The 18,551-nt window shown below is 38.7% G+C and overlaps 1 protein-coding gene across 5 annotated transcripts in view; it reads left to right on the top strand.

Moving 5' to 3' along the window:
* UVRAG (UV radiation resistance associated) overlaps positions 1–18,551 on the top strand; it is a 328,758-nt gene that overhangs the window by 70,882 nt on the left and 239,325 nt on the right. For all 5 annotated transcript variants that reach the window (XM_015474813.3, XM_059874961.1, NM_001193026.1 and 2 more), the window contains one exon: positions 17,175–17,260. In XM_015474813.3, the coding sequence (XP_015330299.1) occupies positions 17,175–17,260 (86 nt within the window). The remainder of the gene's footprint in view (positions 1–17,174; positions 17,261–18,551) is intronic.

Here is an 18,551-nt window from a genome sequence, read left to right on the forward strand (position 1 = left end):
AACTTGATTCATGATTTTTTTCTGTCAGTACGTATCAAGTACCTACTATATGCCCATTGTTAAACTCAGTACTCTGGGATGCAGAAATGTTAGGTGCAGACTCACCAACATTTATTCTTTTACCTGAGATAAAGTAGCATTTCTTCCAGAAGAGCTGCAATTTACAAATAGGTTTATTTTGAAAAATTATTTTTGATATCAGTTGTTTGGATCTTAACACAGTGAGTTATAGCAGAACCGTAAGTGATTCGAAGAGAACCTTAGGAAGAGGTTGGTGAATCAGGCTAGGTGAGTGGGAGAGATGCTCCCAGGTGGATTTTGCTACTAGGAGGGCAGTTGGAGGAGCATCAGGAATGAGAGGCTGTTGGGCCAGTTCTTGATCCAGTAAGCTGGAAACTTTTCAGATCCCTGTGCAGGAGTTTTACCTTTAATACAGACATGTGAAGTTATCATTATCTGAATTTCTTTTTGGCAACAACTTTTCTTTTTGGAAGAATGCTGACAGCTGCTTGGGTGAATGGGCACTCCTAGTGGTTAAGAATATGGGTGTTGGAGTCAGATTGATGTGAATTGAATTCCAGGCACCACTTCTGCTTACCCATGAGATTTTGGGCAAACTGAGTCATCTCTGAGTTTGTTTTTTTGCCTGTAAGTGGAGATAACAATTTCTTCCTCATCATAAATTATTTTGAATATTAAAGGTGATAATGCATATTCTGAGCCTGGCACATGAGGAAGGTTCAGTATGGACACCACTACTCAGTAGTCTCTAAACCATATGAAAAGAGGGATTGCTCTCTAATACGTACACTCGTCAGCAGTTGTGTCCCTTGAACAGTGCCTGGCATGTAGGAGGGGCTTACTTTGTTAACAAATGTAGGTGAATGCTTGCTATATTTAGAACTGTCATAGCAATAATTGAGATTAAAAATCTCAAAGAGATAGTACTTTTCTCTCTTACCCTACCTTATCCCTAGCCTCAGCTTTTGGAGTTTTATTTTTATACAACTTATATTGTCATAATAACTATTATGTTATTGATAAAGTATAAAAAGCTTTAAATTGTTAAGAATTCTTGTTCTCAGACAAAAAACTGTAGCAGCAATGTCTTCAGAGTCCAGTAGATGGCAATGCATTCTCATTTTAATGGGAAAAAATATTGAAGCAGGAGTAGAATTGAGCAAACTCCAGGAGATAGTGAAGGACAGGGAAGCCTGGCGTGCTGCATTCCATGGGATTATAAGGAATCCCACACGACTGAGTGACTGAATAACAAGTATCCAAATAAAAAGGATCAGATCTTTTTGGAGTAAAACACTCTTCTGCTGCTGCTGCTGCTAAGTCGCTTCAGTCGTGTCCGACTCTGTGCGACCCCATAGACGGCAGCCCACCCAGCTCCACCGTCCCTGGGATTCTCCAGGCAAGAACACTGAAGTGGGTTGCCATTTCCTTCTCCAGTGTGTGAAACTGAAAAGTGAAAGTGAAGTCGCTCAGTTGTGTCCAACTCATAGCGACCCCAATGGGCTGCAGCCTACCAGGCTCCTCCGTCCATGGGATTTTCTAGGCAAGAGTACTGGAGTGGCTTGCCATTGCCTTCTCCAAAACACTCTCAGGAGATTGAAATAACAGTTTGGTTATTAATTTCACAAAGGCAACCATATGAGTTGATCATCTCAAGTACATAGTCCAACTGAGATTGAAGATTTAGGGACAACAGCAAGTTTCAGAGCCTGTACAAGTGGGAATTCCTTATTTTATATTGGTCAAGGCATGATACTTTTGCTAAGTAGAAAACCTGATTTCTAAGCCCAGTTTTGTTCTGCTACTGGAGGGAATATTGAGTGAATGAGTGAAGTTGCTCAGTCGTGTCTGACTCTTTGCGACCCCATGGAATGTAGCCTAACCAGGTTCCTCCGTCCATGGGATTTTCCAGGTAAGAATACTGGAGTGGGTCGCCATTTCCTTCTCTAGGAGATCTTCCCGACCCAGGGATTGAACCCATGTCTCCCATATTGTAGGCAGACGCTTTACCGTCTGAGCCACCAGGGAAGATCCTGGAGGGAATATTAGGCTTATTTAACTCAGCGTGCTTATCTCATGGATAAAGAAACTGAGGCTTAGAGAGCCTCTTGAACTTGACATGGAGAGTAGTTTCATGCCTTAGGTGGTAACTTAGACATAGCTATAATAATATCAAATGTAATATAAAAAATCATCACATAGTTTCATTGCTACTGCTGCTACTGCTAAGTTGCTTCAGTTGTGTCCAACTCTGTGCCACCCCATGACGGCAGTCATCAGGCTCCACCACCCCTGGGATTTTCCAGGCAAGAACACTGGAGCGGGTTGCCATTTCCTTCTCCAATGCATGAAAGTGAAAAGTGAAAGTGAAGTCGCCCAGTCGTGTCCGACTCTTAGCGACCCCATGGACTGCAGCCTACCAGGCTCCTCCATCCATGGGATTTTCCAGGCAAGAGTACTGGAGTGGGGTGCCATTGCCTTCTCCGATAGTTTCATAGCTCTATAAATTATTTTAGTGTGTTCTGTAGGGAAGGCAGAGGACTACTATTAGAAGTTTTAGTAGTAGTGGCAGCTGCAGGCATCTAGCAGCTAACAGTAAGTATTTGGGGAATAAATGAATGATCAGGAAATCAGGATGAGTTTAGTGGCAGAACCAGGATCAGAACATAGATCTCTGTCTTTCTAGATATGCTCTTCATTATACCATGTCACCTGTGTAAAAGTGATGAATAGATGATTTTCTTCTTTTAAGTGCTTTTTGAGGTTTCTTCTATCCTTTTATTTGTGTGATTAAATGCTGTTAAAGATACTGTCTTGAACTTATAACAACTCAGGTGGGCAAAGTATTAGTATTTTTGTTTTCAAACTGAAGATGCTGAAACTTTGAAAAGAGATTTTTGTCTAGTTAACTTTATAGAACTGAGAAATTAAAAAGATGGCTGTTTCCTCTTGCTGGTCAAATTCATGGATGCTAACTTGTTTCCAAAGCACGTCCCACATGGTACTTAAGCGGAACATTCAGAAGTGGGGATTAAGTGTGTCAAGTACTGCCTGTATTTTAACAACAGAGAAAGGGATATGGTATAATTTCTACCCAGATCTCTCAGTACGTCATCAAGTGAAGGTTGCTGCTAAGTCTCTTCAGTCGTGTCCAACTCTGTGCGACCCCATAGACGGCAGCCCACGAGGCTCCCCCGTCCCTGGGATTCTCTAGGCAAGAACACTGGAGTGGGTTGCCATTTCCTTCTCCCAAGTGAAGGTTGGAGGATCACAAAAAATAGCTCATTCTTATACATATTTTATTCAGTTTTCCTTGAAGAGCTCTGTCCCCACCCTACCACCTCAAGCAGATTATGAAATACAAGAAACAGACCAGACAGATCCTAAGGGGCTGTTTCTAATTAATAACTACTAACTTTGTTACTAAAACCTCTAGGTATGTGAGCTCGGTTTAAGTCCAGGGTAAAATTTTGTTTCTGAATTATTTGAGCTGGTGTGGTATCCTAAAAACAGTATTACTCGGGTGAATATGGAACTTTTGAAAATTATTGTTAGTTTTTGTTTACTGAGTGCCTACTGTATGTCAGACACTATACTATCTACTTTTCATGTTTTATTTAATCTGTATAACAGTTTCATGAGGTAGTTATCATCATTCTATAGATACAGTATCCTAGAAGAAAACGTTCAACTACTAATCCAGGATTACTTCAGTTCAGTTACTCAGTCGTGTTCGACTCTTTGCGACCCCATGGACCACAGCACGCCAGGCCTCTGTCCATCACCAACTGCTGGAGTTTACCCAAACTCATGTCCATTGAGTTGGTGATGCCATCCAACCATCTCATCCTCTGTCGTCCCCTTCTCCTCCTGCCTTCAATCTTTCCCAGCATCAGGGTCTTTTCCAATGAGTCAGTTTTTCACATCAGGTGGCCAAAGTTTGGAGTTTCAGCTTCGGCAGCAGTCCTTCCAATGAATATTCAGGGCTGATCTCCTTTAGAAAGGACTGGTTGGATCTCCTTGCCGTCCGAGGGACTCTCAAGAGTCTTCTCCAACACCACAGTTCAAAAGCATCAATTCTTTGGTGCTCTTTCTTCACAGTCCAACTCTCACATCCATACATGACTACTGGAAAAACCATATCCTTGACTTAGTAAGTAGCAGAACAGTGATTGAAACCAGGTCTGATTTATTCAGAAGCCTCTTGACAACTATGCTACGTGGTATCTCTAGATTTCTTCCTACTTCACAGAGCATGTCAAAGTACCATGTCACTTTCTTTACATTTACCTAGAGATGTCTACTATGTGCATTATTAGGATCAAATGAGGGTACATACATAAGTGCTCTGAATGGTATAAAGTATGTTATTGTACAGACTTTGGGTATTTATCGTTGTAGAGTGGGCATGCAATGCCCAAGATGCCATCAACCCACCAAAGTCCACAAAATTTCTACACGATAGTCTATTTGGCTTTCCTCTAAGTCTCTCTCCTTACCCCCACCCCCTCTTCTCTTGGATCAGATTAGCTTCTGACAGATGTTTGGAAAATCATCTCATCCTGTAATTCATATTTATAAATCCTGCTGCTGCAGTGTGGTCCCCATTCTCTCTCTTCATTGAAGCCAGAGAATAATCTGGGAAAATGCCACGTTTCCTGTTATGAATTTGGAGGATCTTGTCTCCTTAGCACAATTTTTGAGCTTTTCAGAATTTTAATACTGGAACATTCAAAGCCAAGCACAGCTCTTCATATAGATGTTTTAGGTTCTTAGAAAGTAAACAGAAACAGAGCTCCAGACTCATCCTCACTAGGGGATTCAGAGAGTTGAAACTTTGTTTAAATTTTGTAAACTCATCTTTATTATTCTTTCTTAGATTTGTAGTGAGGGCATTCTTGACTTTTTTTTTTAACTTTCCCCTCTGGGAGTCAGTTTCCATTTATTTAAATTGTTTCTCTAGAAAGCTGGGAACCCTTTCTTTGACTTTTGCACCCAATTAGCATGATATCACTGTTGCCTTCTCTTCCCTCTCACTTCTCACAATTATAGTAACTGTGTGTATGTCCTTCCTCCTGTTAGAGTGTAATCTTCTTTAGGGCTGAGGTTGTCTCTTACTCATTCTTTTAGTCCCAGGATTTAGTGTAGACTTTGCTTGGAAGATATTTTTCTTGAGTGAATGAGGTCCACTAGGATCACATGTGGAGAAGGAAATCCCAGGGATGGTGGATCCTGGTTGGCTGCCGTCTATGGGGTTGCACAGAGTCGGACACGACTGAAGTGACTTAGCAGCAGCAGCAGCAGCAGGATCACATGGATCCTGTCTCTGTTCTGTAGTACACTTTTCTCTTAAAGGATGGCTACTTCAGCAGGGTCACTGTCAACTCTCTTGTTACGGAGTTGTATTGGTGACATTTAATCCATTTCATACTTGGAGTGTGTGAATATGATTGTGATCATTTTTTGAGGGTAGTTTGAAAAACTGAAGTGTCAGTTCACACTTGTGAAGAAGAACCTCTTCATCCCTATTGACTTGAATTAAAAAAAAAAAAGAATTTAGTTTCAGGATCTGTATACCTTTGCTTAATAACATTATTCTTATTTTCATTGCTTCTGTTTTGAAGGAGAAGAAAACATATGCTGTCTCAAACCTCACACCGGATCTGGGGGAATCTGCATATTCAGCTCAGGTTCAGTGTCGGGGAAGCAGTCTCACTTTCCCTCCTTAGCAGCTCAGCATCTGGGCTTCATTAGAGCTCGGTGGCAGTGAGTGTCTGAGGCTTGAAGGTGCTTGACAGAGGTACATGCACATTTTTCTCAGTTTAAACCTTAGTGACACTTAAAAGTGTGTTAATATCCAAACTGACATACACACATAGGAACACAGGCTTTCTTTTGATTTTTCAGGTAGCCATTTTAGGAGGAGTTGTACAAATTGTTGTTGTTCAGTCACTCAGTCATGTCCAACTTGTTGCAACCCCATGGACTGCGGCACACCAAGCTCCCCTGTCCTTGTACAAATAAATACTAACTTTTGAAAAAGTATGCTCACTATATCTGAAAATGTGCTCAAGTAGTAGAATGAGCCACAGGTTTTTTTTTTTTTTTCCATTGTCCATTATGATTCCTTATTCTCCCTAAGTAAATAGAAGAGGGACTATTTGCAGAGCTCACTTAACAGTTTTAAGAGTAATGTATATAATCTACTAGGGCTTCCCTGGTGGTGCAATGGTAAAGAATCCGCCTGCCAATGCGGAAGGCATGGCTTTGATCCCTGGGTCAGGAAACTCCCCTAGAGTGGGAAATGACAACCCACTCCAGTATTCTTGCGTGGAGAATCCCATGGACAGAGGAGCCTGGTGGACTGCAGTCCATGGGGTCACAAAGAGTCGGACACAACTGAGTGACTGAACGCACACACACGTATACCCATGTATAGTCTACTATCAGTCCCACGGGGCAGGCTTTTGCTGGGGCCTTTAAGGTATTGTCCTCAGGCTTCCACTCAGACCTTTTGTCTTCTCATCGACACATTGTGTCTGGGTGATTCAGATCTCTCCCAAGTCTACTTCTCCGGTCAGTACTTCCATATATCTAGACTTGAGTCAGATTGCTGAGTGTTTCAGAGACTCATTGTTGTTCAGTTGCTAAGTCACGTGTGACTCTTTGTGACCCCATGGACTGTAGCACACCAGGCCACCAGGCTTCCCTGTCCTTCACTGTCTCCCGGAGTTTGCTCAAATTCACATCTGTTGAGTCAGTGATGCCATCCAGCCATGTCAGAGACACTCACTCCACAGCTCCTAGACTGAGCTCAGTCTCCCCACCCTTATTGTATTCCTTGGTTCAGTGTGTGGTACTGTTGTCCATGCGTTTTCTCAAGTCAGAGCAGGGAGTCATCCTAAACGCTCCCCTCTTTTTCTGAGTTACTTTTTTAAATCACTACTTGAGATACCTGCTAAACATCTGTTTCTTTCCTGGTTCTTGACATTGGAGCCAGATTTATCTTTCTAAAATGTTCATCGTGTCCCTCTTATTCAAGTCATTTCAGAGTAATTAATGGACTTGTAAGGTCTTGCTGCTGCTAAGTCACTTCAGTCGTGTCTGACTCTGTGCGACCCCACAGACGGCAGCCCACCAGGCTCCCCCGTCCCTGGGATTCTCCAGGCAAGAACACTGGAGTGGGTTGCCATTTCCTTCTCCAATGCATGAAAGTGAAAAGTGAAAGTGAAGTCGCTCAGTTGTGTCCCGTGTCCAACTCTTCACGACCCCATGGACTGCAGCCCACCAGGCTCCTCTTACAGTGATCTAATTCTTGATTTTGAAGCACCTCACCCATAACAGTTTCTTAAAAAGCTAAAATTTATCCATTTCAGTTTTAGAGCTTAGACCTCATTTCCAGAGAATGGTTTTCTGTGACATATCCCTACGTACTCTATGTACTCTCTATCTACCCTCTATGTACTCTCATAGAACCTTGCTTTTCATTTTTCTTGTTGCTGTCCTTAGCTAGTTATATTCTGATTGCCCATTTGCTCAACTCTGTTTCTTACTAGACTGTGCACTGTGTAAGAGCAGGGACAGTGTCTATAAATGAATTATCCCTAGTGCTTAGCACGGTGGTGGGCATGTAGTAATAATTCAGTAAATATTTGTTGAATGAGTGAATGAATGTTGTAGTAGCAGATCATTTAAAACTCTGCTGGGATATACTGTTTCATTGTCATCAGTTGTATAGCGTGTTGTTCAAAATTCTCATTCATCTGTTTAAATAGTTTCTGACCACTTCTTCATAGACATCTTCTGTTTGCAAATTATTATATTTTAAATGGATCTCTTTAATTTTCTCTCCAGGTTTGCTTTTCCAACCAGTTGTATGTTTTGCTTTTTTTTTTTTTTTGCGTTTTTATTAACTATTTTATCCATTTATCGAGGTCTCAAATTTTGCAGTTAGCCTTGATTGATTTCTTTCATCCACTCAATTCATTCAGCTGCTGGACTCTTGAGTCCTTCTTTGAAATCACTCATTTTTGGCTGCTTTTCCATATCCATTGCCATGATCCAAGCTCGGCCTGGCACCTTCATAAGGCAGGATTACTGCAGTAGTTTCCTGGCGAGCCTGTGGCTCTGGTCTCTTTGTATCCACTTTGTCTCATTCACCACTGCCTGATTAATCTTATTCCTAAAGCATACTTGCATTTTTTTTTTTTTTTTATTCCTTTGCTTTAAAGGTTGTATGGAGTTACTTCTGGTCTGCTGGATGTGGCCAAATCTCTGACCTAATTTCCTTTTCTCCATCAACCTAAATTCAGTCAGTGGTATAGTACTTTTGGGTATATCTCTGCTTTTATCTTTACTTCTTTTCTCTGTCTGTCTCCTTTATTCTTCAGAATTTGAGTTCTCAGTCCCTCTAGTACACGTGGATTTCTAAAATAGCCTCCTAGTGGGTGTTTGGGCTTTCTGCTTCCTCTCACTTGTCGTGTGTGTCATTACCAGAGTAACCTTCCTTAAGTGCAGCTTTGATCATTGGCCTGCACTGTTGGAAACTTTGCAGGAGTCCTTTATGAAGGTTGTCTCACTTTTTAGTATGACATTCAAGGCTTTCTGCATCTGGCCCTCTCAACCTTGTCACGTAGCTGTATCTCCTACTATTTTCCCCTCTGGTGTTCCAAGTAATTTTGACATCATTGGAGCTGAACAAATTGGACCACTGTTTAATTTTCTCTGAATACAGCTTATGTTTTCCCACTGCCATGCTTCAGCTAAAGGTGTTCAGTCTGTGTGGGTCTTTCCTTCACTGCCCTTCAGCTTTCTGTACTTGTTAATCTATCCCAAGTATTGCTACTCCTGCAGCCTTTGATGTTTCTGCTTCTACTAGGTGGAATCTTTACCATATTGGAACTCCTATAGCTTTTCTTTTTAACCTTTCTTACAAGCAATTTTACTTCACTTGGAACCTTAGCTGGGTTATATACTTTATTAGGTTGTATACTTTTATAAGGATGATAGAAATTCCCTGACATCTTGTATGTATTAGATATTCAGTAAACACTGAAATGAATAGGTATATGTGTATATTGTTGTTTGCTTCATAAACAGTTATCCTGTCCACAGGATTATTTTAGTAGAACTTTTAGAGTTTTAATAAAGGATTGTCTTTGACTGTTTTAGTAGCTGACAACTCTCAAAACGTACAGTAACACATTTTAAAAGTTGACTTATTCAGTGATCTAGTACATGAATAAGCAAATTACAGTCCCCACATGTTTTTATGTGACCTGCGAGCTAAGAATGGTTTTTACATTTGTAAAGAATCTGAAGGCGAAAACAAAGGAAAGTATGCAATGGAGATGATGTGGCTTGCAAAGCCTGAAATATTTACAATCTGGCCGTCGACTGAGAAAATTTGTAGATCACTGATCTAGTAACACACCTGATCATCTGCCTGGAATTACTTTTGGTCTTTGGGTATGTGAAATTATCTGTTTCCTTGAGCAGTTTAATAGGCACTCACCCAGACTGGTGCCTATCCTGTTTGCTTCTTTGAAAAAGAATTGTTAGGCCTGGCTTCAGGAGAATTTTGAGTGACATGTAAATCTCCTCGGGGCTCTTTGGCACTTGGCAGTATCTCACACAGATAACCAGATACAAATGAGCCATTTCTTTCCATCATGATCCTTCATCAGAGGTCTGTCGGGATTGCACATCTGGTGACGTTAGATGTCATTCAGAGCAAGGCTCTTAGCATATTTCAAGAATGTTAATTGCTGTGTTGTGGCTGAAGCAGAAGGGTTTAATAATGTCCTTGAGTTGCCTTAAATGTACATGGACCCAGAATTTGAGAACTGGAAAAGGTCTTAGAGATCAAGTAAAGCATGGTCATTAAGAACACAAGCTGTGGAGCCAGACTGCATGGCTCTTCCACTTAATCCTCCCTGTGTCTCAGTTTCCTTACCTTTAAAGTGGGGATAAGAATAGTACCTGTTTCACAGGGTCTCATGAGTATTATGTATGTTTACCTTTAATGTTAATATCACAACGTTCATTTAACGTGAAAAACAACACTCCCTGGAATACTATGAATGCTCACACATGTTACTTTTGTGTTTGGCTATTATTGTTCATTGTTTATATTAGTAGTAGTCTCATCTCATTTTATTGTTAAAGAAACTAAGACCTAGAGGATTTAAATGGTTTTTTTCACTTCTATAACAGGCAGAGTGGATTAAGACCCAGAGTTCTTGCTATAATGTGTTGCTTTTAGTTATATGTGAGTGTGGATACGTTTTTAGTAGAAAAGATGTTTGGCAGCTTTTTGCATAAAATAAGAACAGCTAAGTGGAGTGTCACCAATCATTTCTCCTGAGAATCTGAAGTTTATTTCTCGTGTCTTTTTGTAGCTCATTGTAGGATTATCTTCTGTCTCTGTCTTTTCTCTTCAGCTGCCCTCATGATATGTAGATTATTTCATAGCCAGCTCCCTCTCTTTTTAATTGGGTTGAAATTTATATAACATGAATTTATGCTTTTCTGTTTTTTTTTTGGCCTCATTGCACAGCTTGTGGAATCTTAGTTTCCCCATCAGGGATCAAACCCAGGCCCCAGCAGTGAAAGCACCGAGTCATAACCACTGGACCACCAGGGAATTCCCTAAGCATTTTAAAGTGTGTGATTCAGTGGCATTGGGAACGTTCACGATGTTGTGGAAACACTACCTCCAACAAGTTGCATAACATTTTTATCACAGCAAAAGAAAATGCCATTAAACGTTCACTCTCCATTTGGTGTTCCCCAACCCCCAGCAACTACCAACTTGCTTTTCTCTCTATGGTTTCACTTATTCTGAGTATTGAATATAAATGGAATCATACAATACGTAACCTTTTATGTCTGGCTGCTTAGTGTTTTTGAGGTGCATCCAAATATAGCATGTGTCAGTACTTCTCTTTTTGGCTGAGTGATATCCCGTTGTATGATATACCATATTTAGTTTATCTGCTCACCCACTGATGGATGTTTGAATTGTTTCTACCTTGTGGCTGTTGTGAGTAGTGCTGCTGTGAACATTTATGTACAAGAATTTGTTTTCAGTTCTTTTGATTTTATGCCTTGGAGTGGAATCGCTGGATGATATAGTAATTCTGTACTTCACTTTTTGAGGAATTGCCAACTTTTTTCCATAGCTGCTGACCACTTTGTGTTCCCAACAGCAGTATACTAGGGTTGGCAACCATTAGGTGCGTTAATGGTTTTGTTGTTTTAGTCTTAACACTTATGTCTTTGATCCTAGTTGCAAGTTTTGTACATGGTGTTAGGAATGGGTCCAACTTTATTATTTTGCATGTGGCCATTTAGTTGTTTCAGCATCACTGTTGAAATACTGTTCTTTCTCAGTCCTGACACCTTTGTTTAAAACCAGTTGACTGTAGATAGATGAATGTATGTCTGTACCCTTGGCTCTGCCTCACTGATGTGTGTGTCTGTCATTGTGCCAGTACATACAGCGTTGTTTTGATTAGTGTTGCTTTGTAGCAAACATGGAATTGGGAAATATGAATCCTTCAACTTGATATGTTGTGTTGGCTTGATTTTCATTTATCAAACCACCTTTACATACCTTGGGTAAATACCACTTGTTCCTGGTGTATAAATCTTTTTCTAAAAAATTATTTTAATTGTGAAATATACGTAATAGAAAATTCACTGTCTTAACCATTTTAAGTGTACAGTTTGGTGGCATTAAGGACATTCACCTTGTTTTACAGCTGTCACTATTGTCCCTCTCCAGAACTCTTTCTGTCTCGTGAAACTGGAACTCTCTGTCTACCCTTTAAGCAATAACTCCCCATCTCCCTCCTCCTTGAGTCTCTGGCACTCACCCTTCTACTTCCTGTTTCTATGAATCTGACTGCTCTCGGTGCCTCATACGGTGGAACCACACAATATTTATCCTTTTGTCACTAGCTTGTTTTACATAACATAATGTCTTTAAGGGTCATGCGTGTTACAGCGTGTGTCAGAATTTCTTTCCTTTTTAAGGATAACTAGTATTCCGTTATATGAATAAACCACATTTTATCTGTTAATCTGTTGATGAACACTTCGGTTACTTCCACCCCTCGACTACTGTGAATAATGCTCCTATGAACGTGGGTGTACAATTTCTCTTTCTTTGAGTTTTTGCTTTCAGTTCTTTTGGGTATATTCCCAGAAGTAGAATTGCTAGACCAGATTAGCTTTGCTAATACATTTGACTCTTGAATAACATGTGTTTGAATTGGGCAAGGCTACTTATGTGTGGGTTTTTTTTTTTTTTTCCAATAAGTCTGAACCACAGTACTACATAATGTACAGTTGGTCAAATCCATGGATGCAGAGCAATGCATATGGAACTGTGGATACAGAGAACCGACTGTAAAGTTATATGTGGATTTTTAACCATGTAGGGGTCATTGCCCCCACCCTCTCTTTGTTCAAGGGTATTTTGTTAAGGATTCTTTTCTCTATAATGTGTGTATATATGTTATATATATTATAATATAAGGGATATTGGTCTATAATTTTCTTGTGATGTTATTATCTGGCTTAGGATCAGGGTAATACTGGTCTCATAGAATGAGTTAAGAAGTATTTCCTCCTCTTTCATTTTTTGGAAGACTTTGAGAAGGATTGGTGTTATTTTTCTCTTTAAATGATTGGTAGTTTTTGCCAAATTATGCAGTTCTGGGCTTTTCTTTGCTGGGAGTTTTATGATTACTGATTTAACTTCTTTAGTTTTGTTATAACTTTGTTAAATTAATGTTTGTTGAGTGGAGCACAGAAAACCACAAGAGAAATTGAAATAGAGACGTTTGTTACTCATAGATTCTGGAGGAATTATAGAGAAGGCTTTGAAGTGGCCACATGGGGAGGTCAAGGCAGAGTGCAGACAGAGAAATGGAGGATCTGGGACACATGTCTTCATTAGAGTCTGCGTGTAGAGTGCTTTGGGGTTCCTGGGCTTGGGCTGGATTGTTCAGTTCAAACCAAAAGAGCAGGGTTTTGGTAAGCTCCATGGGGATTTTTATCTAAGGGGCATGTAGAGCATACAGGTCCTGGGAAGCAGGGGAGACTTTTGATCACAAGTATTAACAGGATCTACGTTTGCGTGTAACTGCAGCCTGCAATCTAGGGCATGCACTTCCCTGAAGAGGGGCCTAGTGTTGGTGTAAGGTCCCTAACGGCTGCTTGGCCACACAAAATGGATGCCAAGGCGGTGGTACTATGGAGTAGCCTAGCTAAACTCTTTGACAACTTGTAGATCGGTCCAGATTTTCTGTTTTTTCCTGAATCGCTTTTGGGAGTTTCTCTTCTTCTAGGAATTTTCATTTTATCTAGGTTCCGTGATTTGTTGGCATACAGTTGTTCATCAGTTCGGTTCAGTAGCTCAGTCATGTCCAACTCTTTGCAACCCTATGGACTGTAGCACACCAGGCTTCCCTGTCATCACCAACTCCAGGGGCTTGCTCAAACTCATGTCCATCGAGTCGGTGATGCGTTGGTGATGCCATCCAACCATCTCATCCTCTGTCGTACCCTTCTCTGCCTGTCTTCAATCTTTCCCAGCATCAGGGTCTTTTCCAATGAGTCAGTTCTTCACGTCAGGTGGCCAAAGTATTGGAGTTTCAGCTTCAGCATCAGTCCTTCCAGTGAATATTCAGGACTGATTTCCTTTAGGATGGACTGGTTGGATCTCCTTGCAGTCCAAGAGACTCAGAAGTCTTCACCAATATCGCAGTTCAAAAGCATCGATTCTTTAGCTCTCAGGTTTCTTTACAGTCCAACACTCACATCCATATATGGCTACTGGAAAAACCATAGCTTTGACTAGATGGACCATTGTTGGCAAAGTAATGTTTGTCTACACTGATCATAGCTTTTCTTCGAAGGAGCAAGCACCTTTTAATTTCATGGCTGCAGTCACCATCTGCAATGATTTCGGAGCCCAAGAAAATAAAGTTTCTCACTGTTTCCATTGTTTTCCCATCTATTTGCCATAAAGTGATGGGACTGGATGCCATGATCTTAGTTTTTTGAATGTTGAGTTTTAAGCCAACCTTTACACTCTCTTCTTTCACTTTCATCAAGAGGTTCTTATAGTATTCTTCTATAATTAATATTTCCTGTCTTTGTAAGATTAATGGTAATGTTCTCACTTTCATTCCTGATTTTAGTGATTGGAGCGTTCTCTCCTCTTTTCTTGGTTGGTCTGGCTTAATGTTTGTCAGTTTTATTGGCTCTTTCAGGGAACTAAGTTAGTTTTATTGATTTTTCTCTATTGTTTTTTATTCTGTATTTCATGGAAAGGGTTAGTTGCTCAGTCGTGTCCGACTCTGTGACCCCATGGACTGTAGCCCTCCAGGCTCCTCTGTCCGTGGAATTATCCAGGCAAGAATACTGGAGTGGGCTGCCATTCTCTTCTCCAGGGGATCTTCCCGACCCGGGGGTTGAATCTGGATCTCCCATGTTGCAGACAGGCTCTTTACCATCTGAGCCACCAGGATCTCTGCCCTAATCTTTATTATTTGCTTCCTTCTTACTTTGGGTTTAGGTTTCTTTTTATTGTTCCTTAAGGTGGAAGATTACATTACTGATTCAAACTCTCTCCTTTTTCTTCTTTTTAATGTAAATATTTACAGCTGCATTTTTCACTCTGAGCACTTTTTTCACTGTATCCTAAGTTTTGATATGTTGTATTTTTATGTAATGTAGCATTTAATAATTTGCCTATGATTTGTTCTTTGACCCACTGGCCATTTAAGAGTATGTTTACTTCGTAGTTTGTGAATTTTCCAAATTTCCTTTTGTTACTGATTTTTAGTTTCATTCCATTATGATCAGAAGAGATATTTTGTGTGATTTCAGTGTTTAGAAATCTATTGAGATTTTTTTGATGACAACATATGGTCTATCCTAGAGAATATTCTGTGTGCATTTGAGAATATTTGTATGGTGGTTGTTGAGTGGAACATGCTGTATACATCTGTTAGGTCTGGTTGATTTATGGTATTGTTGATGTTTTTTGTTTCCTTCTTTTCTCTTTTTTATGGTTGTGCTGTCCATTGGTAAAAGTGGGATGTTGACTTCTGCTGTTTCTCATTTTAGTTTTTATGGTTTTGACTTCGTATGTTTTGTTATATGTTGTTAAGTCCATATATGTTTATAATCATTTATATCTTCTTGAGCCTTTTAAAACGGCATAATGTCTGTTTTGGTCACCTGTTTTGTTTTACTGTCTATTTGTCTGATATTAGTTTATACATGCCAGCTCTCTTTTGGTTACTACTTACATAGAATATCTTTCCATCCTTCCATTTTCAACCTATTTGTGTTTTTGATTCTCAAGTGCATCTCTTGTAGATAGCATATTGTGGATCATTAAAAAGAAAATCCATTTTGCCAATCTCTGCCTTTTAATTGTAGTGTAATTTAATTCATTAACACTTACTGTAATTACAGGCGCAAGGACTTCTGCCATTCTTTGATTTGTTTTATTTCTTTTTGTTCCTCATTTCTTCCATTATTACCTTCTTTTGTATTAGTTATTTTCTCATGTAACATTTGAGTCCTTTCTCATTTCTTTCACTATTCATCTTTTAGTTATTTTCTTAGTGGCTGCCCCAAGGATTATAGTTAACATTTTAATTTGTAAGTTTAGCTAAAGTTAATATTAGTTTTAGTATTATATAAAACTTTTCTTCTCTATGGGCTCTTTTCCCCCATTTTTATCATCATGTTACATCTTTATTATTGTGTGCCCATAAAGGTAGATTTATAATGATTGCTTCATTTATTTGCTAATTGATTGATATTAAATACTAAACCACTCTTGCATTCTTAAAATAAATTCAGTCAAAATGAAGTGTTATTGTTTTATCCTTACAATGTATTTCTGGTTCAACTTTCTAATGTTTTGCTAGGGATTTTTGTGTCTGTAATCATGAGGATATTGACTTATAATTATCTGTGTGTGTGTGTGTGTGTGTGTGAGAGAGAGAGAGAGAGAGAGAAGGTTTAGTGTCAGTAATGTAGTTGGAAATTGTTCCTTTCTACTCTGTTTTAGGAGTTTGTACTAAATTGATGACATTTCTTAAACATTTGATATAATTCAGTGAAGCAACCTGGACCAAGACTATTTTTGTGGAAAGATTTTTCAATTACTTATTCACTTAAAAATAGTTATAGAGTTATTACTCAGCTATTATTCATCAATTTTGGCATGTTGTAGTTTTTCAAGGAATTTGTCTAATTAATCTAAGTTCTCAAATTTGTTAGCATGAAGTTCTTCATAATATTCTCTTAATAACCTTTTAATATCTGCAGCAATGTAATTTTTGGAAAATGCTTCTATTAGCATTATAGCAAGCATTTATACAGTGCTTATACATACCTTTGATTTTACAAATATTAGCTCTTTTAATTCCCATGACAATTTGTGAGGTAGATAGTATTATCATCTCCATGTTATAGATGAGAAACCAACGTTAAATTGAAAGAAGTTAGGTGCCTTGCTCAAGGTTACAGAACTGGTGTGTTAAGGGCTTAAATTGTAATCCAGGTCATCTGGGTCCAGAGTCCTCTTTTCTTAACTACTATTTACTTTGCTTTTCTGAAATGCCAGATAGCTGTTCTGTTCTTCTTAAGAAATTGTGCTGTGTTCGCTGTAGAAACCATCCTTGCTCCCAACACCTTAACACTACTGAGTGGAAATATTTGTTTCAGGTATTCCTAATTAAAACTTGGAATGCCTTTTCTCCCATAAAAACATTACATATGTTGGCTAGGCATACTTGAAATATTATTGTTAATACTCTTCTTCAGGCACATAATATGTTAAAAAGACTTCTGGGGTTTCGCTGGGAAGTTCACCAAAATTTATAATGTGAAACATTGTTTCTGTGGGAAAATATTAGAGGAAATTTATTTTAAATTCACTTGCCTAAAATGTTAAACTTCAATTATGTGAAAGTGTTTCTTAATTTTTTTCTAATTTCTTAATGATTTGAATCTACTGAGTTATTATTAAATCATAATTTAAAAAAGACAAACATCATGATTAATTTGGACGCATATTTTGTTTTACTTTGATTAATTTGTTGATCAATATCTTTTAGGGTTATTCAAATGCTCAGAAGAATATTCTTCTTCAGGTGGATCAGAACTGTGTTCGCAATTCTTATGATGTCTTCTCTTTGCTGCGGTAAGAAACTTCTTAGAGTCCTCTTGCATTTTCTAAAGAATCTTCCTCATTCTGAGTTTGTGACATTTCAGTGTAAGGAAATGTATGGGAGCTTTGGAAGCTGTTACTCAAACAGCATTTTTTAGTGAGAGGTTCATAAATTTTGTAGCTACAGTTATTTAAGTTTATCTCTTTTACAAAGCCTTTCAAATGCCATTTTTTTCCTGTGGACAGTGGAAGAGAATGATTGGAAGCTAGTGATCTTAAAGTAGGGACATGAGCTGTGTCCGGTCTTCTGCACTATAAAGAGCAGAAACCAGAGGTATAAATTTAGACTTATCAAAATTTTACCAATGATGCCATTACTTACAAAAGCTGTCCAATAGCCCTAGACATAGCTTAGAGTTTTGACCTGCTAGGCTTAACTGCTTCAGCTCTGTATTTTCCTAATGTCTGGGCTTAATTTTGTATGATTTTTAAATTTGGTTTTAATTTTCAGTGTGGTAGATCATCAAGGACATTTTCCCAGGAGGCAGGCTACCAAAATAAATGCAGTTTAAAATAAAGTTAACAGTGACACTCAACCTATGTTCACCCTACTCAGACAGATGGTTCATTGAAACTCGATTTTGGCAGTCTTTTCCTAATGTTTATATAACACATCATAAATTTCAGACCATTAGACATCCTCTATATATCTGCTGGAGGAAGAGTCCAGAAAGATGATTGGACCCTTGTCCAATTGGATGGTTGTTTATTTTGTAAACGTTATTAAATGAGCCTTTCCTTTGCAAATCTTGAATCTTGTTATACAGAATGATAGAGAGTTTGGTCATATGGACTATGTAAATTGCTCTTAAGAGACAATGATTTCAACTAAAGTAACCACACACATTTGTCCTTTGATTTTTACCTGAGGGATACTTTGACTTCTTAGGATATGTACCAGAATGGACAGAATTTAGTAGTTGCATGGTAGCGATAGAAAACAAGTTGTGTCAAAATATGTAACTCTTATTTTTGAGCCTATTCAGTTTGGATTACATTGAGTTTTAAGTATTGAAAAGAGGGATGCACAGAAATAGTTTGAATTGTGAGTAAGCCACTAATATTTCTTGGCCTGTTTTCCTCAATAAAATGAGAGTTATAGATACTATTATATTTAAAGATATTTTTGAAGTATGAGATTTTATTATGTTATTAGAGAAATCAGTAAAGTTAAATGCAAAAGAAATACCGAGTCAGTGAGAAGAAGAGAATTTGGGAAAGGTAGTATCATAGAATCTAAGAAAACAGAGATTTAAGGGGTATT

This window comes from Bos taurus, chromosome 15 (assembly GCF_002263795.3).
Source record: "Bos taurus isolate L1 Dominette 01449 registration number 42190680 breed Hereford chromosome 15, ARS-UCD2.0, whole genome shotgun sequence".
Taxonomy (NCBI): Eukaryota; Metazoa; Chordata; class Mammalia; order Artiodactyla; family Bovidae; genus Bos; species Bos taurus.